The 25,379-nt window shown below is 36.8% G+C and overlaps 3 protein-coding genes across 6 annotated transcripts; all 3 read right to left on the bottom strand.

Annotated features, from left to right (window-relative positions):
• Positions 1-3: 3 nt before the first annotated feature.
• Positions 4-1,342, bottom strand: LOC118435446. Its single transcript, XM_035851512.1, has 3 exons — positions 1,015-1,342; positions 612-945; positions 4-516 (listed from the first exon to the last, which is right to left on the bottom strand). Exons 1-3 carry the CDS (start codon positions 1,040-1,042, stop codon positions 42-44), a joined length of 837 nt encoding a protein of 278 aa, XP_035707405.1. The 5' UTR covers positions 1,043-1,342; the 3' UTR covers positions 4-41.
• A 147-nt stretch (positions 1,343-1,489) lies between these two features.
• LOC110848760 (larval cuticle protein 65Ag1) lies at positions 1,490-2,574 on the bottom strand. The gene is made up of 6 exons (XM_022096065.2): positions 2,431-2,574; positions 2,181-2,342; positions 2,043-2,109; positions 1,911-1,982; positions 1,794-1,849; positions 1,490-1,719 (listed from the first exon to the last, which is right to left on the bottom strand). The coding sequence occupies exons 1-6, from the start codon at positions 2,524-2,526 to the stop codon at positions 1,627-1,629; spliced, it is 546 nt and encodes a 181-aa protein (XP_021951757.2). The 5' UTR covers positions 2,527-2,574; the 3' UTR covers positions 1,490-1,626.
• A 2,589-nt stretch (positions 2,575-5,163) lies between these two features.
• LOC110848945 (synaptic vesicle glycoprotein 2B) lies at positions 5,164-25,371 on the bottom strand. Of its 4 annotated transcripts, none has more exons than XM_022096318.2 (16): positions 24,968-25,371; positions 9,938-10,143; positions 8,911-9,058; positions 8,779-8,832; positions 8,599-8,707; positions 8,486-8,503; positions 8,087-8,408; positions 7,884-8,018; positions 7,652-7,740; positions 7,506-7,559; positions 7,276-7,399; positions 6,998-7,172; positions 6,855-6,923; positions 6,527-6,773; positions 6,253-6,450; positions 5,164-6,159 (listed from the first exon to the last, which is right to left on the bottom strand). In XM_022096318.2, the coding sequence occupies exons 1-15, from the start codon at positions 25,077-25,079 to the stop codon at positions 6,279-6,281; spliced, it is 2,034 nt and encodes a 677-aa protein (XP_021952010.1). In that variant the 5' UTR covers positions 25,080-25,371; the 3' UTR covers positions 5,164-6,159; positions 6,253-6,278. The 4 variants fall into 4 exon arrangements, with proteins under 4 accessions (XP_021952010.1, XP_021952011.1, XP_021952009.1 ...); XM_022096319.2 differs by lacking the exon at positions 24,968-25,371 and adding exons at positions 12,856-13,445; positions 15,578-15,985 and having other exon boundaries at positions 5,164-6,450; XM_022096317.2 differs by having other exon boundaries at positions 5,164-6,450; positions 24,968-25,370.
• Positions 25,372-25,379: the final 8 nt, after the last annotated feature.

Here is a 25,379-nt window from a genome sequence, read left to right as displayed (position 1 = left end):
ACCTTATGAAAAATCAAATGAAGGGGTCTTTTAGAGAAATTTTAGTACCATTGATCGTTGTTCCCTGCTTCTTCTGCAGTTTTCGTTGTCTGCAGTTGCTTAAGATTCTTGAAAAATCCAGGAGTCGATTTGGTTACGACGGTTTCATCATCAAACACCAGTTTTCGAACTGCCGACTTCTTTGGAGAAATAGTAGGAGAAGTAGGAACAGCAGCACATTTCCAATTTCCAAGTTGCATCCCGTTGTTTTCTTCAGTAGATACAGACGCGTTCATCATGCAGTAACTAGCCCCACCAGAAAAAGAAGATTTTGTACCTTGTCGATTTCCAGCATAAAATCCTTGCTTGTTAAATGGACAGTACTTGATTGTGTGAGCACTGTCGCCTGTAGCGCCACAAATTCCACAAATATGGTTTCGAAGAGCTGGGCAAACCACGGTTTCATTAATGCGAATAGGATGATTTTTGTACACGTAGTCGGGTTGATTATTCCCCTTGCAGAAAACACACTCGTACCTACAATTAATACATCACATCAATAAGTCATTCATTGGACGTAGACTGAAGTAGACTCCCATGAAAATATTTTACACGTATAGAAATGATCTTACTCATATCGTTTGTGCGAAGGAGTGCACAATGTCATCCGACCTGCTGGTGAGTAGGTGCATGAACTCGTATTATTTGAATTCCGTCGGTTTCTAACCGGAGATTGTAGTCCTGGATGAATCCCTGTCCCAGACCAAGTCGTCCCCCTTTTCGGAGAAGGAGGAGAGACGCTTAACGTTGACCACAGAGAAGATCCAAAATCTTCACCTCCCAAACTTGACATCATTCCTTCTTCTTGACCTTGCATAGTATCCAGAGTATTGTCCAAATTGAGATTTAGTCGGGTCGAAAATTGATCACAATCCATAATTTCGGACAGATTCATTTTGCTCAAGTCTGTAGCAAAAGTGTGCATATTGTGAGATACAGAATGAAAAAAAACACCTTTTAGTTCTGGTAACTTACCAATTCCCCAAATTGAATTCTGATCCATGATTACTCGTCACTCGTCCGTTATCAAGTTTTAAAACTGTATCAAACACACACCCACAAAAAATTGGAAATTTGTCAGAGAGAGAACAAAAATTGTCGTCTTCTCCAACTTGCTCTGACCGAATGAACTTTTTGGAAAAAAATGATACCAAGAACCAAATTTTGTCCGATTCCGTTGTCACGCTGACAATAACGACAACGACCTCAGAGCAAATTCTCAGAGGAAAACTCACCCTCACCACTCATTTCATACGGCTAATACAGCCAAAATCTCATTCTCGTGTAAATTTGCCCCTCCAACTGAGGTCAGTTACTCCAACGAGATTATCGCCATCTTTGTCGCTTTTGACTTCTTTCAAAAAACATGTCATGATAACTTCTCTGGTGAATTATTATTTCCAAATATTTCAAAACATTTCAGAAATTTTATTATACGAAAGTGCATATATGAAAGGTTATAAAAATAGTTGATATTTAATTACACAAGGCAAAAAAACTAGATCACAGCACTACATGATGGAAATAAGAGTAGAAATTGTATTTCTGATGATAAAATGGAAATGTTTTGATGGGGTTTATACGAAATTAGTGTCGTCGGGAAGCTGGTCGGGCAGCTGGTCGCTTGGCTGGGGCGGCGGGGGGTGCAGAGCCGATGTTCGAGTAGATAATGTCGAGGGCCTAAATAATAATTAATTTAGGTTGATTATTTTCCAGTCCATTTGCGTTATTTACTTATTTTATCCATGTCTTACCTTCTGGATCTCGGCAGGGATTGGTGGGGACGTGGGGAGGTGTTCTCCGGTCGGTTCTAAAAAGCATATTTTAATAATAATTTCCCGTTCACATTGTCATAATAAACAAAATCTTACGGAAGCCATTCTCGTCAGCGACATATTGGACTTGGATAAGATCTCCTTCGGGAGCGTAGTATTGGTAAGATCCTGTAAAAATTCATTGAGATAAGTTTCGCTTTATTGTCACTTAATTGTGAGCAAATTTACCTTGAGACACTTGGATATCTTTGTATTCAGCTTGAGAGTCTGGGTTTGGCTTTAAGTATCCAGATTCCTAAATCACATAATTTTTTTTCGTGAAAAATACGTAATATTTTCATACTCTTCTTAAAACACCGAACTAACCTCATGCTTGGAACCGTCCGAGGTTTCCCAAAGAAACTTGTACGTCCCATCACCATTGTTTTCGGACTCTGAGCGAACAATGGTCACATCTTCTGGCTTCTGGGCGGCTGGGGCCCTGCCACGCTGAGCGACGGCAACAGCGACGATGGCGAGGAAAACCAACTAGATAAGACACAAAATTACTTTATTCGCACCGAAATATTAAACCGATTTATCACATTATACATAAAACAGTAAGGAATTCACTCACGAATTTCATGATGAAGACCTTGATATCTTTGTGATGAATTGTTGGTGAAGATGAGAAGCAGAAGATTGTCTTTGATGGCAATGATGGCAGGGGCATCTGCTTTTATACATTTGCCATTCTCTCTCCAAAATCTAGAAGTTTAAGGGTATCTTGTCATCTATAACCTTTAAACATCACCCCTTCGCATCCACAATGTTGGCTGCTTCTTCTCTCTCTCTCTTAATAAAGATCACCATATTAAAGATACTAAAGTTACCAGAGTGGTATGCACGCATGCCAAATTATTTATAGCATCAACTTTGTGGTTCACATTTTTGCTAAATTCTTATATAAACTATCACCTTACCATTGAGCAATCACTATCCCCTTCATCCACACTTATTACTAAAACGATCTGGCTACTTAACATAAATTGTATGAAACAGTAACGCCATAAAATCGAGATATACGTGCAATGCTTTCCTTTAATTCTTTCATATAATTTGGTGTGGTCCATCATCTCATCTTCTTCATTTTCATTACTGCATGCACTTTTGTTTATCTTTATGTAGGTAGTTAAACTGTCATAAAAGTGACGTGAAAAAATAAGCGTCACATTAAGTACACATTACAGCGGCCGGCTTTACTCAGACACGAATGTCTAAATATCACTTCACTACTAATCAATAATACGTCTTATCAATAATCTATTCTTTTCATGCGATGACAAGTCGCACTGACACCACGCGATGCAATCATGTCTTAAAACGATGCAATTTCTTCAATTGTGTGACAGATGGGTATGCAGAATTAAGGTAAATTTGCATTTTGTGATTTGTCGGGTTAAGGTGAGCCCAACCAGAATGGATACTTCTAATTAATTCTAATGTTAATTTAATGAGATTGGTTTTTGACTCGAACGTTGCTTGCTTGGTGTCAAGCAGGTGTGGTAACGATCCTATTGTTGAATAAGCAACCAGTTTTCCACCTTTCAATTCATTCTTAATTTTGTTTTTGACTCATTTTTCTTTTCTCATCAATACCCGTTTATGGAAATGGACCTCTTAATAAATGGCATGCCAAAAATCTATCCATTTATGCTAACTATATGCATAAGTGGATGATTACTCAGTTATCCTCACGTCAACCTTTATGAGACGGAATGTTATTGTTTATTAAATATTTAACTAGTTTTACTTTAATAATTAAATGTTAATTTTGTCATAAATAATAAATATTATGTTGCATCTTTATCACTGATCTTCATTGTATATTGTTTACCTTACATAAACGAGTACTTACTTGCGTAAAAGTATATCAAGCATCTGCCCCAAGCAAAGTTCAGCATTATTATATTAGTTCATGGTTGATAATGAAATGAGGACATTAAATATGCACAAGATGCGAATGTAGGTGTTTAATGCAATGCAAACGCTACAGAGTGACAAGATCATTAAGTAATTTACCACATGCAAAAGATGATGGGAAAATGAGGCATTGTCCATCTCAAATTTTTAATTTATTATTGGCTGCATATGTAACTGGTGCATCGTCGCATCCTCAAATTTAATTAAGAATTAACATAGTCATCTTTATAAATTTATAAAAAAATGAACCCCCATTTTTTCCACTTATGATTGCTCCCCTATAATTGTTATCCCAAACCTGAAGGAGATTAATTTGGCAATAATCTCAACCATTATTCAAGGACGGATGACATTTACACGCTGCATGTGAATCTTATACTCATCTTCGTCTTTGTTGTCAATTAGAGTAGAAAGGGCGAGCTTCGCTCATCCATTTATCGATAATTAGCCAAAGGTTACACATATACACAAGTTTGTGTGATGGGTACATACATCAATCAAGCCATGCAAAAAGTATCTAGTAATCTGTATCACAACACTGAAATACTTTTTGAAGGAAGAACACTTTATAATAATTAAGTGAGGAAGAGCCCAAACAATCGAGGCATATTGAGATAATTGAGTAAAACATTATAATTTGACAGACTGAGGACAGTAATAATTAACGATTGGATGTGAAGATCATCCAGATCGAATAACAAAAAAAATAACGTCTCATCCAATTAAGTTTGCAGTTTGATTTTTGCATTGTTGCATTGATTTTATAGCTGGAACTACTAAAAATGTGGAGGAAACGTATGTATTGAGGAGGATCTCTTGGCAAAATTATAGGCATTTAAAAATTGCAGTCACATACATAATATCTTAGATTTTGGATAGTTCTTCTTCTAATAAAGTGGGCTGATTTGTGTAAGGACTAAGGAAGAGGAGTAGCTCATATACGAATCTTTGTATGCATACATATGCACGTATAGTGCTATGAAATCTCATAAATATTTGTTCCTACATCTATCTCTTAATTGGAGGTCGAGATGAAGAGCAACAAATGGAGAACATTTTTTTTCATGTTTAATGATCAACTTCATTGTTTGCGAAGATATTAACTAGGTTCCTGCTCCACAAATCTTTTTACGTGCGTTGTCGGCATAAATTTTACAAGAGAAACATTCTAATTTTATGTTGTCCATTTTTAATGGGTGAAGGAGAATATTGAGAATAATGAGATCTTTAAAAGTAGATATTTTTAGATTGCAATTTTTATGTCTCTCTCTCTCTCGTCAAGTTCAGACTTTCAGAATTTGGTAAAATGCAATAAAACCAGTTTCCAATTTATTAATGGTACGTGTCATTCATAGTCGTGATTAAATAATCCTGGATGATACAATCGTACGATTTCCGTCGATAAAATCGTCGACATTTATTTCATCACTTGAAAGCATGTATTACATAATAAGCATAATTTGAGTAGCGTGTAACATTATTTTGCATGTTGATGCACTGCACGTCTATATTTTATCATTAACTAATTAACAAGAATTTTATATTAATGTATACTAAATAAATATTTTTTTACTGCTAATAACTGTCAAATCCATAATAAAAATGAGGATGCGATGTGTCATAGCTTGTACTATTTATTACATTTGACGGGATAATAGCAACTAGAAATTGATTTAGAAACAACTAGTTTTTTAAACACACTTTTTTGTTTGGTTAATAATTTCTACGACTAAAATTTTTTTAGGGTATGTAGGATAAGTACTCAGTCTGTGTTTAAACACTGCTATATCGAGTGTATGTATTTAATAATGGCATGTATTGATTGCTTTTTAGTTCATCATGATAATTCAGAACGTGGAGAACCATATTCTTGTATTTCTTTTTCTATATTTTCAAATCTGAGATATTTAACTACGACCAAGTACGTATCATTTTGAGAGCCTTTGTTTATGTAAATAGCATGATTTTACTGATTGTTTTGGGGATCATTTATTATATAATCTCAATTTTCAGGTCAGAATACATACGTAACGTATTTAGGAAAGTGAGTGATTTCATGGGCACACAAAATAATAATGAAGATTGTATTATATATTACGTTAATTTATCACTTGTCACAATAGCTGAAATTATTTAAGCAGTCTACCTACATACATACGCCTAATTTGTACATCATTCAAGAAGAATATCTGTGGTTGCTGTTTTTTTTAGGAAATTCCAAATAAAAAGCTGCACATAATACCATAATTTAAATAAATAATATTTAGATGCATGCGTAATTGAGTCCACTCTTCTACACAGAGAATATAGAAGAAGAATAGTAATACATTTGTAAATACAAATGATAATAGAGCAATGAAAGACATCCATTATGAGTAATACTCTGAAAAGACATACATAGTCGAAATAAGTTACATATATTTACGTACGTATTTTTAAATAATAAATAATTTAAATAATCTGGATGTATGTATACTTTGATAATTGGTAAAAATAAATAGCTCAAGTCGTTGAAGATCGGGATTCCCCCCGTAACGCGAGACATGACGACAAGAGCAGAAATACCGAGGAGAATACGGGGGCTGCATTTCCCTTAATCGTTGTCCCAAAGAGTCCAACGCCAAGGAAGGATCCAACTCTGCCCCCGGCCAAACACAAGCCGAGAACGGAGCTCCTGTTAAATAAATGACTTTTTAATTATTTAAACTCATTAACATTTAACTAATGCAATCACTCTAGTGACAATTTACCTTGTCCGAGTGGGGTATTTGTCAGCCATTGTCATCATGAGACTCCACGAAGCCGCAACAAAACCGTTCAGAAAAGTATGACCCACCAACGCCCAGATTGGGTCGTATTTCCAAATGGTAAGTCCTACGCTAATCGAAGCTGACAAGATAAGCAGAATCGACACAACAATGAGACGTGGAGGAGAACAAAGTATGACTAGCACAATTGTGAACAGAGATCCAATGAAAATTCCGGCAACAGGGAGGCCTGCAATATAATGAGGTTCATGCTTCATAGGTTCAACAGATTTTTATGTATCATATATATCAAAATAAATATGATCAAGACCTGAATCGATGACGTCGTTTGAAAGATGCATGTTGAAGTCTGGTATCAAGTGACACTCGGGATCCAAGCCTTGACAAACACAAAAAAAAACATTCAAGAGCACAATCAATTTAGAAAAACTCGTAAAATTGTGTCGCATGTACCTTGGTATGTAATATCTTCTAAAACACAGTCCTTGAAGTCCGACCTCCCCAAATTGGTATCTACCAAGAAGCAGTCAGTGAGCTCGGAATGAATGAAAAGAACATGAGAAGTCTTAACATTGGTGAAATTGACGTGGTGAAAGGAACAGTTTTCAAACTTGACGTGGTTCATCAGCTACAAAATCAAAATATATAAATCTCAATTTTCTGATAAAATTTCAAATTGAAATTTTCAATTTGACATGGCATGATTCACAAAAAATGTGTCTTATTCTCACCATATTTTCTAGTGTGACGTCTTGAAAGACACAGTTTCTGTATCGAACATTGATCAGATCAGCCGTCATGCTCGTGTTATTTATTAGGTTGTCATCAAATGTTTTCGCGTCATTGTCAAATGTCCTGAAAAATTTTTACGATATGTTATTCGCTCCTACTCATTTTCGAGGTGACGTTACTGGACGAAGAAGGTATGTCATGTCATGTTAATAATAAATGTGCTGCTTACCAATCTCTAAGCGTGGCTTGGTGAGATATCACCCACGACGATAAGGAACCTTGTCTGTTCAAATAAAATGACATTTTTCCATTAGAACACAACTCCATAAAATTGATTTTGTTGTGCCGAATGTACAAAGAAATAACAATAAATACCCCACTGCTGCCATTAGCCAAATTAGTGACAAGGAAAGAGTGAGCCTTCTTCTGTTTTCAGTCCACATCAAGAGTATTGAACTTCTGAACTGTAAAACGCAGAACAAAATGAGTTAGTATATGCTAAGTCGTGTTTCACATGAAATTAATTAGTTTAATGGATAAGCCTCTTTCAACAAAGAGTTCAAACTAATAAATTAGCAGAATTAATTTTATCATATCGTCAACCTACCGAATCCAACGCCCTGTAGAGATCACCCAGAACATTTCTTGGGCTATTTATCGTGCTCATTGGCATCGGCGAGGGAATCTCGATTTCAGAAAAACAGAACGTCGTTTTGCTACCCTTGTTGCATTTGTGGAGTTGCTGTTTTGAAAAATTACCATATTAATTTTTTCATTAAAGCTCGAAATATGTAGTGTCAAATTAATTACCTTGTAAATACTAAGAGATTCAGCGTCCCTCCCATTCTGCAGAAGATTCAGAGGTGCTTCCGGCATGAAAATGAACGCAATCAAGCTCAAAAGACTTGGCGCCCAGGCTGCCAAGAGTAACCGACGCCAAGCGCTGAAGTGCTCCTTTAGCTCTTCATTCAGATGAAAGCCCGTCGAGGGCAGGATAAACCATGAGATCATCACGACATACGCGGCCCCAATCGGCCACCAAAGAAACAGTACCGTAGTCGCCAAGCGGCGTCTTTTTTCCTGGATAAACTCATTGAAGTAAGTAATCACAAGGGGCATGACACCTCCAAGCCTGGAATCAACACAAACATTACATCAAATGATGATATCTGTCGATTCATGCAAATTTGTATGTATGACATGACGTACCCAAATCCGCTAAATATTCTGTTTTCCAACGGTGGAATGAATATAGAATGAAAGAAAATATAATTATCAACTAAACTTTTGTATGTTCCATCAACAATAAAATAAACTCATACCGTGCGGTAATGAATAATCCTTCAGTTGGCATTATGGCGCTAGCAACAGAAAAAATCGACCCAACACCCAAGCAGTACACTAAAGTTTTCTTTCGGCCCAAACGGTCACCTTAAAATTGTAAAAGTTCACATTTTTATTTAGGAAACTTCAAATTTTGACATTTTTATCTTTTATTTTACCCAAACTGCCCCAAAATATTGAACCAATCCCCATTCCAAGCAGTGTTGCACCGACTGAAAAAAATTCAGCCCGTGTTAAATCATCACTTGACTACCAACTGGACAAAGCAAGCATTATTGAACCGTTCTTACCCAGCCACGACTTTTGACTCGCATCAACACAAAATTCGAACTGTGCACTTTTTGACGACATAATTAAAGCCATCAATTCCGACAAATCTGCTGCCAGTGCCAAACCGCACACGACAAATATCACGAGCTGCATTTTCCCATGGCCCACCTGAAAAAAACAGGAATTTCATAGAATACAAATGAAGTGAATCAATCATCATCTCATCTTTTGTCTCTGATGTCTCTTTTGTGAAACCAAACAAATACTTTCAATCAAACATTTCCATTTCTAACAAAAACACAAAACTTTCCCCAAGTTTTCGGGTAAAATTCAAAGAAAATAGAATTTATTTGAGCATGGTGCCACTTCGAAGAAGAAAAAAATAGGTCAGTTGGTGCAGAACTACGGCATAATCCATCATCACCGTTCATTTGTCACCTTTTTTCTTGCTCATCTTCCTTCCCTACTTTCTCCGCCTTTCACCCATCCACTCCCCAAACCCATACAACATCCTGTCAGATAAACTAACAAGTTCTTAATTTCCTGAATCACTCGGAAGTCGCTTTTCTCTCTGGTTTTCCAAGAAAAAAAACGCATCTCTAGCAGAACAAAAGATCAGAGTGTGTCTGAAGTTTCTAAATTGGATAAAGTATGTACTACTGAATCTCGCTCGCTCGTGTTTGTAACATGAGAGATAAAATACTACTCCATTGAATGGCTTGGCTCACACGCCTTCTTCTTCCACTCATAAATCAATCAAGCCCAGATTACACTCGAGATTTCTTTCTAGAAGGGAGGATGATGATACCACGAAAGCAGTTTTACTGGCACCATTCTTAATGAAATTGGCAAATCGAATTTCTTCTTCCTTTGCTCCTTTACAGTTCAACCTGTCATCATCATTAACACCACAACTTGCTCACTCAAAGAATGCAATCTAGAGAGATACTAAAACCGTATATACATACGTACATACCTCTTGCCAACAGCAGAAGTTCGTGTTTATGAGGGTGTCAAACTACTCAATAAAGTGTCGTTTTTCCATACCTGCTGTAACGCATCTTCATGAAATCTCTCCAAAATTGTGGCATTTCCGTCTCCTTTTTCTCCATTGATTGCACCCGCACTTCCGACCGAGTGTCGACCCATCATGTCCCCACCACCACCCTCGCCGAGGATGGAGGACCCGTCCTCCGCCGTGTAGTTCATGTTGTTCCGACTGCAGGGTCTCACCAACGGCTCACTCTCCATCTCTGCGCAAAATGAAGGAAGGATTTATTTATTTAGCACATTTGGAACGATATTATTCTTAGTGAGGCAAATACCTAACAACGAAAAAATTACTAAGTATGCAGTTAATATCGTTAAAAAAAGTGACATTTTACGATATCTCAGCCATTTCTCAACCGATTTGGATGAAATTTTGCACAGATCATTTTGAGACAATTTAAAAAAGTTTAACGATTCGACTTAACGAATTTTTGATTTTCAGCCGACTTATTATCAAAAATGTACCCTTAGAAACACATTTATATTTATAGTTAATTACTGGCATATCTCAGCGAAAATCCAATTGCACAAATTTTAGAGCAAATTTGTGTGCAAATTTTAAGGGTAGAATGATCCAAATTGGTTGATAAATGACAAAGTTTTTCCTATGAGAGATGCAAAAAACTGGATGAATAAAATAGCAACACCATTGACAACAAAACATCCAAAAAACTATTAATTACAAGTATTAAATAAACAAAGTCCCAAAAAGATGGAAGTCTTGGTGAAGCAAATTCTCTTTCGGAAAATATATTTAATATCTGTAGTTGTACCAAGCCTCACTAAGATTCCCATCTTTTTGAGACCGTTGCTTGTTTTGACTTATCTTTGAACGAAAGAATAATATTTATCAAGGCAACCTTGGTTAATTCTTAATTATATTTAGAAAAGGATCGATCGAGCACGCAAATCCACTTTTGATATAGCTCACACAATTCCCCAGTAAGGCTTATTCGCGAATAAATAATTAAACAGGCACTAAAACTTGGGACAGGGTGGTTATTTATAAGCATGCATGGTAGAAGCAGTAAAATAAATAAATTGTCCAAATCTAATATCCAAATCAATACGTAAGCTTTTATTGCAGTGAAAGGAATTATGTATACAATTCTGTAGCATACATGGAACTGTATATTGTAGCAAGAGAGCGGTAATGTATTTATTTGATGACGGTCAAAATTTATGTTCCCTAACTCTTATAGACCACTAAAATCTGAATACACTTTCACATATTGCTAGGTTTTCAGGAATATTTAAAAAATATTTCCGCTATTATTTGAAAAATATATACATCTTTTAGATATTCTTTTCAAACATACACATATTGTAAATATTTCAATGATGTGAGACGATTTTTTTTTGCTTACAGAAATTGGATCACAAAAAATCCAGGGCATTATATTAAAAAATTGTGAAAATTCTTAGTTCATGCTTTTTCGTACATATTTCGTAAATATTTTGGACTTTTTTATGTAAATATTAAATACATATTTCATCGATTCTTCATAAATACATATCCACCCTCTGACTTAGCATACGTGCAGCATGCATGGTGGCATCAGAAGAGAAAATAATCTTGATTCTACTTAAGACGATAATAATCCAAACAACAACGCAATTAATCCAATCGTCTCATTCACTCGCTAACCCTACGTCACAATGACACTTTATTAACCACACCACACACCCTCCTTTTTTTGCAAGGGAAAAAGAAAGACTGTAATTAGCAAAGTTATACCACGAGATGAAAGTAAAGTGGGAATCATCATCATTTTTGTCACTCAACACAAACCATTTCCTTTCCTACATTTCTTTCAAGATCGTAAATATGTACATACACACCGACTTAAGTAATCCTCTTGAACTACTTGCAGACTTTTTACATTTGTTGACTCGAAAACAAAACAAATTCTGGTTCGGTAAAATCTGGCACAGGAACAAGCATTTCCATTTATTAAGTAGCTACATTCACAAATGGTCGGAAAATACATATCTACTTATGCGTCGTTCATACTTGAAAACTAAAAATATCAAAGTGAGTGAGTAGTAGTCGTAGTAAACAGGTTATCAGTTCAGGACGTCAGTCTGCATTCGATCATCACGATCAGCATGAAATGAAAGAAACTACTCATAATTTGAAATGCTTTTAGAGAGAAAGATACTAACCAGGATTACGTTGTGGCAAAACAACACCTTACGGTGATAACAGTCGAGACTATTACATGTGACCATGCAGGAATGGGATCAATTTCTCCCTCAACTTTCTTCTCTCCAAAGTTAGGAGTATTACGAGTGCCCTAATAACCAACTAAATCGGGAAGGTTATTCTCTCGAGTTGTTTGGTCGTATCGCCTTACCAAACAAATCTAAGGTCGTGTGTGTGACGGAGAATGTAATTCCGAGCCAGCCAAATCAAACATACAATTACGTAGGAAAGGTTAAGGTTTGACCCAAATGTGGATGGGATTACTTTTTTACAAGCAGTAATAAAATGCGGAAGTTGGAGAAATGTATATGCTCCCCTCCTCAAAACTGTAATAGTAAGCTTTGTATTTTGTATACAAAAAACTAGTTTCAATATTCCTTAAAAGCATGTTTTTAAGGAATATTAACCTCGGATATAACCTCGCATCAAATATTTATTACGTCACCAACAGCGCACTAAAGTTATTTCTGTCGGTACATACGTTAACATAGCAGAAAACCGACTCACCTCCTAATAAAAGATCAAATCAAATCATGTCAACGATCCATTGTGACATTTAAATGGACTAAAAACATACTAGTAAAAAACACCTCGTTATGTTTCTGATCTTATCAATCACTAATTTGAGGACAATTACTTAATAAAATTACTTAACTGAACACGCATGCATTGAACTAATTGCGGATTCACGAATGTTTATCATACTCACCTTGCACGGGAAAATCATCGTTAAGGACATTTTTAAACGTTGTGCACAGAAAGTTTTAGAAATGATCCTAGAAACGTGATGAATAATATCTCTACATATGTGTGCTTCTAGCTCCAACTTCTGCTCCGAATATGTGTTTGTTTGCTATAAGTAAGTGTTTGTGAACTATGATTTTGGTTTACAAAACAAGCGACCCCGTTGTTGTGTACATACTTTAATGTTGATGGCAAAAGTTGAACTCGGCTTAAACAAAATGTTCCGTATTTTAAGTGTTCACTTTTTCACATTCGTCACAAGCAATGCTACAGTTTGAAGTGTGAGAGAGGCATTAAGCACTTGAAATTATACGATGGTGCATTATTGTTAAATGTGTAATGGTACGATCGGGAGTGGGTGTGCTGGTTGGTTGAGTGGTGTGTCTCTGGCGATGCAAATATTTCATTACATTAATTGCAGAGTGAATAACACCAGCATTTATTAATAGACGAGTCCAGCGCGTATTTATTATACGTAGGAATTAGATATTTGGCTTGATTATTGAGCTGTGCAGGCAAAGGACAGCAGGTGCATGGAAGACATATAGAGATGTGCTGCAAGTCAAATGAAATTTACAGTTACAAACACAATATTTCTGAAAATATGTCATCACGCCAAACGGGGCTCGATATGTGTCAATGATTATGCAGTCTTACACCAGCAATTTGCCTTATGCATGTATCAAAACCTACAGTGCAGACTTGATATAGCCCGAGTCAGGCGTAAATCTGTTTTCAAATTTAAATTTTTAAAACTTCGAATTCTTCAATTATGAGCCTTTAGTAACACATATACCAAAATTTATCCACTATCACTAAATTTTTGTTAGTGCACACATTTTTTCCCCTTGGTCACCAGTATCGACTGTGACCATAACTTTGAAACGAGTGTATATTTTTTCTTAAAACTTTCAGGATATTATGTTACCAATATTCAATGTAACATATAAATTCCAGGTATGCGGGTGACTAGGGTCTTATGTTTTTGTTGGTGCACACATATTTTTCTCGCTGGCCACCAGTATTTACCATGACCATAACTTTGAAACGAGTGTATAGTTTTTCCTAAAACTCTCAGGATATTATCCTAGTAATATTAGACGCAATATATGTAAATTCCAGCCACGCGGGTGACTAGGTTCATATACATTTGTTGGTGCACACATATTTTTCTCCCTGGTCATCTTATTGGGTCGCCCAATAAGGTCCTCCAGATGAAAATTTTTCTTATTTTACTTCATATTGTTCCATTAGGAGCTATTACCAACTTGTCTACCAAATTTCAGCTCGATTTGACGAATTTGAAAAATTGGTATGGGTCACCCCATACGGTCTGTCCAGGTGAAAATGTGTCGAATTTCAATTCATATTCTTCCATTGGTAGTCATTAACAACCTATGTACCAAATTTCAGCTCGATTGGATAAGTTTTAAAAATCGGTATGAGTCACCCCCTAGGGTCCCTCGAGATGAAAATTTTTGAAATTTTACTTTGTATTCCTTCATTAGAAAGCATTATCAACCTCTGCACCAAATTTCAGCTTTCTACGGCAATTTTGAAATTTTGGTGCATAATACCCCACCCACTCCGATGACCCCCACTGGTCAACCACTTCACCGATTTCGCCCATCTTCGAACTTACCTCCTCATTTGACCCATACTACATATGTGCAAAATCTCAAGTCGATCGGATTAGTTTTACGGCAGTTATCGCAAACCAGACAGACGGACATGACGGGTACATAAACCCTGACTCGGGCTAAAAAGTTGATACTTTTGAAGGTCATACAAGATACTTGAATGTTTAATATGCAGTATTTACCACGGGATCCAATTCTGATATCATCTGCAACTGTGTTATATCTCGGTCTTAAATCACTGAACTAGTGCCATTTTGTAGAAGATGCAAATTAACTCAGGTCATGAGACTCACTCTCATTTGAATAAATTTGGGCTTGATCAAACGCTCAGCGAGATCAAAGGAAACAAAAACAAGTGACGGAAGTTTGTGCCGTTGTGATTTTGCTTTAATAAATTAAATGCTGCATTTGATCTCAAATTGAGATTCTCAATACACACGAGAGTGTAACGAACGACTAAATAAATTCAGGCTGCGGCTTCTTACACTTCTCTCAAATTAAGCATGAAAGAAGGTGAATTACGACATAATAATCCTATTATTAGCGGAACACCATCCCACATTTTTTAATAATCTATGTATTACATAATTTGCTAACGAGCGATACGTGTACTGTTTACGACATAGCGGTTTCTCAGAACATCACGAAAATGAAAACATGGACATAAAAAACAACCACATAATGTAAATCAAAGGATCAAACAGTACACAAGAGCATATGGTTTCTGATGCTGATAATAATGTGTGTACCCCATGGATGCTAAATATTCGGCATGAGTTTCTGTTCAAACAAAATAGACTGGAATGAACTGCAAAATGATGAACTGCACTGCACAATCATTAAGTGCTATGTACGCAGACTTAATTTATGTACATGCGAATTACTCGTTAAATTAGCCTGCTTCAAATTGTTGTAACACGAGTCATGTGGTAAAAAACGCATGACGATTGCCATTACAGGAGACATGCTGCTTCAGCATAAATAGCTTATGCTCATTTAAATATGATCGGAATGTGGAGTCAAAACAACTACAGTTCAATTTCTTACCTTGAAATCTCTCAAACGAGCAATGTGAATTTTTGCAGGATTCTGATCTGATATAAATTTTAATCAAATTTATAATCCCAGGTCGCTAATTTAATATTTTATCGATGCAAAAAAGAAATAAAGAAACTTGTTGTATTGTTTTGTTCCGCATTCATCTCGGAATTACGGAACTCGGTAAAACCAGCGAAAACCAGACCACAAATTAAACAAACGCAGCTTGTTATTCTCTCACCAACTTTTTAGCACCAACAACAAAAAAGTCGAAAAAGTTGATACGATCACGTCTAACGAAGGACTGTAACTATGTGTATTGGCACACACCGAAAAGGATAAGAAAGTGCAAAAATATAGGAACTAAGAGCATGCGAAAGTAGTGAAGACAAGAAGACTCCACAATCTCCACTGGTCTTCACCTCTTCATTCTATTCTATATATCTCTCAGCATGCAGACTTTCCGTCTCCCCGAATTCGGATTCGGTGCATGGGTTACCAGGATAGTGTAGAATACACTGACACAGAGGAAAAACTGCCGGGATGGTGGGAGCAGAACAACCTGGGAAATCGAAAACCGGGTCGGGCTTTTTCGGTTAAGTAGGAGAGAAATAAATGTGGTTTACTTACCTAAAGGCAAACTTTGCTACTTTCAGTTTTTCTCAAATGTCTATCCAACAACCAATAAAGCGTAACTTTAAACGTCAAGCGGTATCATTTTCAAGGAGAAAGTCAGTCACATAAAAAACAAGTAACTTCGTGATTCACAAAAAGTTAAAATGGGAAGAAATCATATTCTTTCGTTTGTTACGGACGACTGAAGCTGCATTCATGATACTCAAACAAAACCAAAACCAAACCGAACAAAATGTGGAGTTTTTCAAAACCTTGACATGTAGCAGTCGAGTTGGAACAGTTTCATGAAAAATGGATCAATTTAAATGGAGTGACCGACTATCACTCAAATAAGCTGGAGGGGTTTCAGATGTGTTTTATTTTAGGTGATAAGAGCACGCATAGAAAATCGATATGTCATTGTCTTAATTGTTTTCTGGGCAGGGTTAACTGTCGTGTCTGTCCATGACGTTGATCAAGTAAATTTCCCCAAGACACTCGAACACTTTGTCAAAAACTTTCTCGTCTCAAATATTTATGTAAGGCTGCTTTTATAAGAAATTCTCAGTTTACCCTCTGCAAGCTCTTATACTTAGTTCTTATGTATGTACGTAGAAAGTGAGGAAATCGTTTATCTAAAATCTCAGCACTAGACAATATTCTCACCTACGTATGTATGCATAAAACTTGCCTCAAGCAATCCTTTAAAATGAGAAAAACAAGACTAAATGATGCTTACGTTGCTGAATTTCATCAGATGGTTGACGAGGTTTCCTTTCTTTTTAATAAATGACTTTTCTTCTTTTATATTAGAGAGAGAAATGCTCTTATGTATATGCAAGATCGTTCATCGGTCCGTCTGTCTGTCTGATAACTTGTGAACGCAGCGACATACAGATTTCAAGCTTTCCACATAAATTCATAACGTCAAGGCACAGGGCGAGTTCAAGATGGGCACTGCAGGTCACAAGGTCACGGCGCCAGGTCACGGGTCATAGCTATGCAACGGAATACGGCATTTTGGTCTGCGGTGACCGTGTGCACGAAGTCAAAGGTCAAAAACACTATAGACGTGTCAATTTGAACAGATTTTCAAGGAGAAACTCTAACATGATAATCGTTTTGAGTTAAAGTTTCACTCTCTGGTTATACGCGTTGTAACGGTTTATTTGTCTTAACTTTGAAATTGCATTCCAATATTTTCCCAGAACTTATAATGTAATAACCTTTTGAACTTTAATGAAAATTCCTTTGGTGGTTAAGCGAACAAATTTATTTCCACGCTGTGGACAAAAAGATTATGTCGCTTTCACTTTAGGTACATACTGAAGTCAGTAAAGTAGAACTTTCACAAAGACAAGGACGACGGAGAACCACGACTACGCGAAATAAAACTTGGTCCTGCTTTCACCTCTTTCATCGCACCAAAACGAAATTCTCTTGCCCAGTGACCTGATTTGATTTTATTGGTGTGGGTTGTAGTGGAATGCTTATTATATTTTCGCTTATTAAAACGTACGTCATTTAGCCCGAGTTAGGGTCAGACTCCAGTTTTAAATTAGTGTCATATGACCCAAATTGTGGTGTAAATCTACTGGGATTAAACTTTCCTATGTCGCACTAATCGCGATACACCTGAGATAATGTTGTAATCGTCATCCCTTCAAATTTCAGCTTTTTCCCAGGAATTTAAAAACCAGAATGGCCCGTCCTCCTGTCAGTAGAAATTTTCTAGAAATTTATGTACATCGTATTCGTAGATACATAATGCACTTTCACCTTCATACCGATTTTCAGACGGACGTACATATCGGTCTCATGAGGTTTGACTCGGTGCGAAAAACTTGTGCAGCCTCAACACAAGGGAAAGCGCAAAAACTTCGGTCTGCTGGTCTCCTACATTACACACATATATTTGATTCATATGCACGAATGTATGTACCATATTAAGAACAAAGTTGGACTGGTGTGCAGGAGGGGGAGAAAGCCTGCCAGGTTTAATAAATCAGAAACAAGGACAAATAATATGTACATAATTTGATGGTTGCCGAGTTTTACAGCTTTCAACGACATTTGCCTGTACATATGTACATAGATATGTGTTCGTATTATAGGGTTCGTGACGCACTGTGGGAAGAAAGCGGTGCTTAATAATTGCCTTTAATAATAAAAAGCATGCAAATACAAAAAATTGATTCCACATCAATTCAATTACAATAATTAATCAACTTCTAAATCGGCTCATGTAATTTAAAAGTAGATATAAACAGATAAAACGGATCGATTTTAAAAGGTTCTCTCTGTAAATATTTAAATAGTTTCAATTTATTTACGAAGCATTGTATGTATTCCAAATGCTTCGTAAATAAGGGTAAAATACAGAGCAAAAGGTTGATGGTTTCAGAGAAAGTGTAATTTCTCTTGAGAAATCTGCAAGTTTTAGTACGCATATGTACATTCATGCTCCGAATAGAATTTGAAATGAACTGAGAGAACTAATATTTCCAACCCTGCTGAAATAATAAGAAAGTGAAACCACGTTGTGTAAGATGTTTTCAATTTGAATTCCTTTGTTCATTAATCATCAATGCAAAAATTAGGGCTAACCAAACAACTATAATTTATTAAACTGTGCTCCACTTTGTTAAATTAAACTCTGAAATAACAATTTCAATATTTTGCGTCTCAGCAGAACTCGAGATATACATATTTCGTGCTTATATATTTCGCCAACGCCACGTTATTATGTATCTCAAAGGAAGACAAGTGCTTGTCTATTCACTTACTTCCTTCCTGTCATGTTATGAATGCATCTCATGAATTGAATAGGAGCAGAGTTGTGCACAAGCAAAAGCGTGTTCCCCGAACGAAAATATTATTATTATTATGCAAAGTGCGAACTTGGCATTTCGATCCTTGCCCTTTATTCGATATACATAAGAAGTTGCCTTCCTTTTCGGCTTCATCTTCATCAAAACAACGACAAGTCATAGATACAAAAGCGTAAGAATTTCCAATACTAACGAAAACAAATTCCAGACCAAATTCGGATTTTTTTTCTCGAATTATTTCAAAAATATATATAAGCAAAATTACATATTTGTTCACATTTATGTAACATGAGAAAGATAAGTAACATAGTTATCCCTCACACAATAGGATAACCTTTAGCATATTGCAGCATAAATCATTGAATCTTATCATTTTCTAGACAAGCCTGGCCAACAAGAGAATACGAAATGACAAGATACCCGTAATAATAGAGAGAAACCGCCCCAACTCCAAAATTACTATTAATAATACGCCTTTGTTTGAAACGGAGGAGGAAAGTGATGATATCAACGTTTTGTTAAAATGAGCGAGTATAATAGGATTTCTATTTCTGAAAAGCTCCGACGACGTCAGCATCACAAAATCTGGATTTTATAGAGCGAAAGGAGGCGTATATGAGACAGGTTATAGATACGTGTGTGTTGTGAAATGTCACCACCGAATTCCGGTACTTTGGTGGTCGAGATAAGGGGGACATCCTGCACTATCATTATGATGTGCTGACATGAGCATAAAATCAATTCGGTGTGGCTGAACGGGTATCAAGTTACTGATACTCATGTGGAAGTTGATTGTACAAGGTGCAACTAGAAATGCCACTAACTAACGATGGAGGACTTCCAGCGTATGCTCACAGATTTTGAGCAAATACCTAAGTGCCAATCGGTCGCACATTTAAATAATATGAAATTTGCAAATGACACTATCTGCCAATGGGCGTGTTTGGCAGAGATATTTTCATCCGAAGAGGAGAAAGCGCGTAGTAAATTTGGAAAGTGGAAAATTTTAAGTCGAGTTTTCTCCTCTTTGGATGCAAATATCTCCACCAAATCAGAGCATTAACCACTTCGCCCCTATAACGACTATGTGGCGTATTTGATCTTTACACCGGATACGACTATGTGGCGTAAGTTCCCTTGGCTCCGGAATACGACGATGTGTCGTATTGACCCTTGACAACGGATACGACTATGTGGCGTATTTTCCGTTCACGCCGGCATACGACTATGTGTCGTATCCAGAAAAAAATTAGGTCATTGCCCTTCCAAGTATAGCAAAGTATAGTTTTGAGTCAACAAAACGCCCTTTGGGCGGGAAGATGAATTGCCTCTTCGCAATCAATGTTATAAAGGGAGGTGAAAACAATTTATAGCCAAGTGGTTATTTCTAGCCAACACGCCCAGTTTTGAAAACTGCTGTTGGATGGAATTTTTGTCACCTATTTCAACAGCGCTTTCAGATAAGATTAGAGAAATTGTTTTTCTCGGATTTAGAACGGGCGTTTTTGGCGGGAAAATTAAACCTTGGATGTATTGCATGAAATTAATATTATAGGCTACAAATAATATTGCCACTACGACAAAATTCGTCAAAATTAATTATTACATATCTGGAGCTGGTGAAATCTCTTTGGGCGGGAAAATTAAGAGATTGCCTGGAATTAACCAGTTGCCTGCCACATTTGAAGCCATAAAATAGTTGCTAAGCCCCCAAGATAAGGCTTCGAATTTCGTGATCTTTGTACCACTTTTCTTGGAGAAGCATTTTCAATGCGACCCAAGATATGAAATGCTGACAAGTACGCTATAGCCCAAATTAATGCAAGGATGATACTGATAATATGATATGTGGAAATCATTTTAATTATCATTACTTATGCCGCGAAGCAATTTTTTTCACAATAAAACACCATACAACATCATGATAGCCAATTCGAATATAGGCCGGAAAAACTCGGCAAAACAACTATAAATCATAAATTATAAAATTTCACAAACTTATTCATAGTTCGGCTAAATATTTTCGCACAATCACAAGTAATTTCACATTTTAAATGGAAAACAGTTCTTCCTCCTTCTCCATTACTACAACATTTGATTCAAAATCCGCTTGTTGAAATCTCACTTCATTCGCCTCACCGAATCCTAATCCAATTTCAGAGTAAGTTTCAGACCGAGGTACTGATTGGTACATAATGCTTTGACTCGTCGATGCTGAAGATGCATTGGCGTTAGATCGCTTCCTTTTGACGGGTAATTTCGAAAGCGTGTGAAATCTCTTGAAACACGAGTCTGTGCTCTTTATGCAGAAAAACTTCAGACACGTTTCACATCTGAAAGCTGTGGTGCGCCTTTTGCCTTCCAAACAGCATAGGTGGCAATCCCGGAAGACGGAGACATTATCTTCTAACATCTTTTCTGGAAAGTGGGTGCCGATTCGCCGTTCCGACTGGGTGTTGGACTTCCTCCCCAATGATAGACGTTGTGGTGGATATTTTTCTAATATTTCTTTGATTATAATTCGTACAAAATCTTTATAACTTGAGTGTTCCTTCGTTGGCCGGAAAGAAGAGTGAATGATGTGAGAATTGTAAATTGCTATGTCCAAGAAGTAGAAGAATACTTTCCTGTACCATTTGAAGGATTTGCGGACAGATGTGAATGGCTTGGTGACTCTGTCGACGTTATCCACAGCGCCCATTGTCGCATTATAAACGAGAACAGTTGATGGTTTCTCTCGGTTGTTGTTGGGGTTTGTGGTTGTGATTTCTTCCATTCGGTGTCCCATAAATGTGTTCAGCATTATCACTTCTCTCCGGTCAGACCACCTAAAAATCATGAAATGAAATTCTTCACGTCATTCTGCTGAAAATTTGACATCCGGTTTATTGTATTGTTTTATTGGTAAATTTACAAAAACGTACCGTTCCACTAAAATGTCTGAAGAAGAATAAGTCGCAACTTGTCCCTTTGCTAATTTGTCCGTCCATTTTGGCATCAGCTTTCTTCTTTTCTGTACGGTGCCAAGTATGTACGTACCAAGTTGCTTCAATCGCAATGCCAAGATCGGAGACACGAACCAATTGTCGATAGTGATTCTATGAAATTTGTTAAAATAGCCATGAAGAAGAGTCATCACAGTAGCGCCACCAAATCCAAGTTCTTGAATCCAGCTTGAATTCTCTATTTTGGTAGTTCTTCCTTGGTAAGGAAGAGCTTTGAGGACAAATCTGCTAGCCGAATCGCAGAGGAGATATAGCTTCATTCCAAATCTGGCTCTCTTGTCTTTTAAATACTGCTTGAAAGATAACCTCCCTTTGAACGAGAGCAAAGTTTCATCCACCGTGAGAAATGATCCCAAATTTATTGCTTTGCGGAAATTTTGGAATAACTTGTCCATAAAACTCCCAAACTTTATATACCGATCTTTATTGTTGGGTGGGACGGTGTCATTATCCACAAGATGGAATCCCCGAAGGATTGACTCAAATCTAGTAGGCAAATAGGTATGATAACTAGTGTACATAAGTATTTATTGTATTTTATTGTTGTATATACCTATTCCTTGACATGACCTGACCGAAAAATGGGGTAGAAAACATCGAGTCTGTGGACCAGTAGTCCTTGATCTCCGGCTTGATAACCAGCCCCATCATCATCACCAGAGAGAAGAATTGCCATATTTCTTCCCCATTCACTGGAGACCAATCCTTCATTGTATTTCGATTCGCCCGTCTTTGTTGTTGAACATAAACATTGGTCTGAAGGACAATTTCATCCAAAATTTCGGGGTCCAAGAATTTTTGTAGAATCTCTAGAGCAGTAGATTCCATCGTGATCCCAAAATCCGGCTTTAGAAATTCCCCTGGATCCTCATAATCACTAACTTGTGGTGAAAATGGGACATTTTTACGGTAGCGGATAACATTAGTCTGAAATATGAATCAATTTGGGGAAAATAAAATTATTTAGGAATATACATATGTACAAATAATATACGTACATCGGGGTGTTCATCGAGGTCACCCAACTCGTCCTCAGAATCTACATCCGCGCCTTCTTCATCTTCATCTTCCGGAAAGTTGATCATGTTCTCGTCATCGTCGTCGTTGTGTTCATGTAGCAAGAATTCCTCATCGGAGTCGCAATGTGAGAACTGACCCAAGGAAAATTCGTCGTCTTCACTGTCTGTCGTATTTTCAAGTGTGAGAAAATTGGATATATATTTATATATATGCTTGTCGATGATAAATACTTACCAGACATGCCTGAAGAGCTATACAATTGTAATATACAAGCTCCAAAAAAAACTACAGCTATTTAGAAATTTGCACAGAATTTATTTTGGAATTACACGACTTTGATGTGCTCGGGAGGAAAATTTTGTTTTTGGAATTACATGACATTGATGTGCTTGGGCGCATGGTTACCGCAGTCGGAGCACACGACTTTGATGTATTTGGGCGCATGGTTACCGTTCAAGGAGCACATGACTTTGATGTACTTGGGCCCTTAGCGACGGTTTGTGCGCCACATGACATTCATGTGCTTGGGAGGCAACTGGTTAATAGCAATTAATTTTCCTTAGAATTGAGTTATATACACCAAATGCGCTAAAGTCGATTTCGAACAGTTGATGCTATAATTATGGCCTGTATATTGTATGTCAAGAATTGAGAGCAATATTTGCGAAGTTTAATTTTCCCGCCCAAATCTACTTCTGGGGCGCTTGAGGCGCGATAATCGATTTTTGCGAATTTATGTATTATTATGCAAGTGTTACTCCATGTCTGTCTAACTATCCATGGGATTACAATCATTTTCAAAATTCGGCGGGTTGGCTATTTTCGGCTATAAATATTAGTGGTTCACAAAAACGCAAAGATGCAAATTACGGCTCAATATCCGTGCCAAAATGGTTATTCGCATCAACTTTCATAAAAAAGTGTCCAGAATAATTCAGGTAGGAACACCATTTTTAAATTGATCTCCCAGTAATTAACGTCATGCAGTAGGTGAAAATTGCGGGGTCAAGGGAAGTAAAAATTCGTGGTTGCTAGGGGTGAAAGGTATGAAAATATGCGTCTCTCAGGGGTGAAGTGGTTAAGAGACAATTTCTCTTGAAAATTTCATCTAACTTGTCAAAATCGGAGAGCATACGTTTGGAGACCTCCATCGTAAGATACAAAGCTTTCTATCTTTTGACATTACTCCGAACCGAACACAAATGTCTACTTGTCGACCAAGAAAAATTGCTGTACGAGTTAAAATGAGGGCGAATAATAATTAAAGCTGAAAATACTGTAGAGTTTATAGCTGTATCCAAATCACGGGGTCCTTGATCTAATTATGTACTATGCATCACTTTGGTTTTGCGTTGTTCTGGTTGTTACCTCATTAATCGGAGCATTAATTTGCCGTTTTTACGATGTACGTGCCTTTTCGGTTATTACCTTGCCTTCTGGCAACGGATAAGGCAGGCAGAAACAACAGCGTAATAAATTGGACACTAGTGAACAAAACAAAAGTGACTCATCATGATACGGTCAAGCTTTCTTTTGCAATGTTTTGATTCAAAATGGGGAATCAATAGCCTGTAATAAACACTGCATATGTATTGGACATAGATACGCTACGCAGTAGAAGCATAAGAAAAAAATAAGCTTGAACACTAAAACGGTTACATAACCCGACTATCAATGTACTACATTTCGATTTATCCAATAATCAATATGCATAATGCTCATTCAACACGTGTTTGCATTTCCCGTTTCCTATTAGCTTTGTTCGTTAATCATAACGGGTTAATGGGGACAGGAACGCGACAGAATTCATTACGTACATATGTATCAGGAATCGAAAAGCAGACAAAATGTGAGCAACTTCCCAGTAAACATGTCGTTTGTGTCAACTACGATTGTTATGCACCACTAATTAAATTAGAAAAACATACCTTTCTTGATCAACAGATTTTCATTAAGTTCCAGTCTGAACGGTTTTCCTAGTCCTATTCCCCAAATTTCGTCATCCTTGTTCAGGTCAAAGTTCAATTCGTCATCCCCCATTTTGTCACAAGAGTCTTAATCACAGCCTTTATAGTAAACTTAGTTTTTACACACTTCACAGTAACAATGGAGTTAACTAACTGTTGACGTACATATTATTCGCTAAACCTGCTCCAACTTTTTTTCGCAAACATGATTAGTGGGAATTTGAGACTTGTGAATTTATTGTCCTCCGCTAACTTTCACCACGGAACAGGAAGTTTTTATACCTCTCAAACTCTATATTATTCCAAATATCCTTTATTTTCGATGTTGTTCGTTCCCATTACAAAATTGGTATGAACACCCACTCCTCCAAAA

The sequence above is a fragment of the Folsomia candida genome, unplaced genomic scaffold, assembly GCF_002217175.1.
Source record: "Folsomia candida strain VU population unplaced genomic scaffold, ASM221717v1 Fcan01_Sc004, whole genome shotgun sequence".
Lineage (NCBI taxonomy): Eukaryota > Metazoa > Arthropoda > Collembola > Entomobryomorpha > Isotomidae > Folsomia > Folsomia candida.
The sequence above is the reverse complement of the archived record's forward strand: the minus strand, read 5'-3'. Positions and strand labels throughout refer to the sequence as shown.

Coding starts and splice junctions, on each gene's coding strand:
- LOC110848760 (XM_022096065.2), bottom strand. CDS start 2,526: ATGCCCCTGCCATCATTGCCATCAAAGACAATCTTCTGCTTCTCATCT. Junction 2,110..2,180: donor CGGACGGTTCCAAGCATGAG/GTTAGTTCGGTG, acceptor TATGTGATTTAG/GAATCTGGATACTTAAAGCC. Junction 1,983..2,042: donor AGATATCCAAGTGTCTCAAG/GTAAATTTGCTC, acceptor GAATTTTTACAG/GATCTTACCAATACTACGCT.
- LOC110848945 (XM_022096318.2), bottom strand. CDS start 25,079: ATGGGGGATGACGAATTGAACTTTGACCTGAACAAGGATGACGAAATT. Junction 10,144..24,967: donor AAATCTGTTGATCAAGAAAG/GTATGTTTTTCT, acceptor CATTTTGCGCAG/AGATGGAGAGTGAGCCGTTG. Junction 6,451..6,526: donor AAATACCCCACTCGGACAAG/GTAAATTGTCAC, acceptor TTTATTTAACAG/GAGCTCCGTTCTCGGCTTGT.
- LOC118435446 (XM_035851512.1), bottom strand. CDS start 1,042: ATGGATCAGAATTCAATTTGGGGAATTG. Junction 946..1,014: donor GAATTCAATTTGGGGAATTG/GTAAGTTACCAG, acceptor CTTTTGCTACAG/ACTTGAGCAAAATGAATCTG. Junction 517..611: donor CCTTCGCACAAACGATATGA/GTAAGATCATTT, acceptor TATTAATTGTAG/GTACGAGTGTGTTTTCTGCA.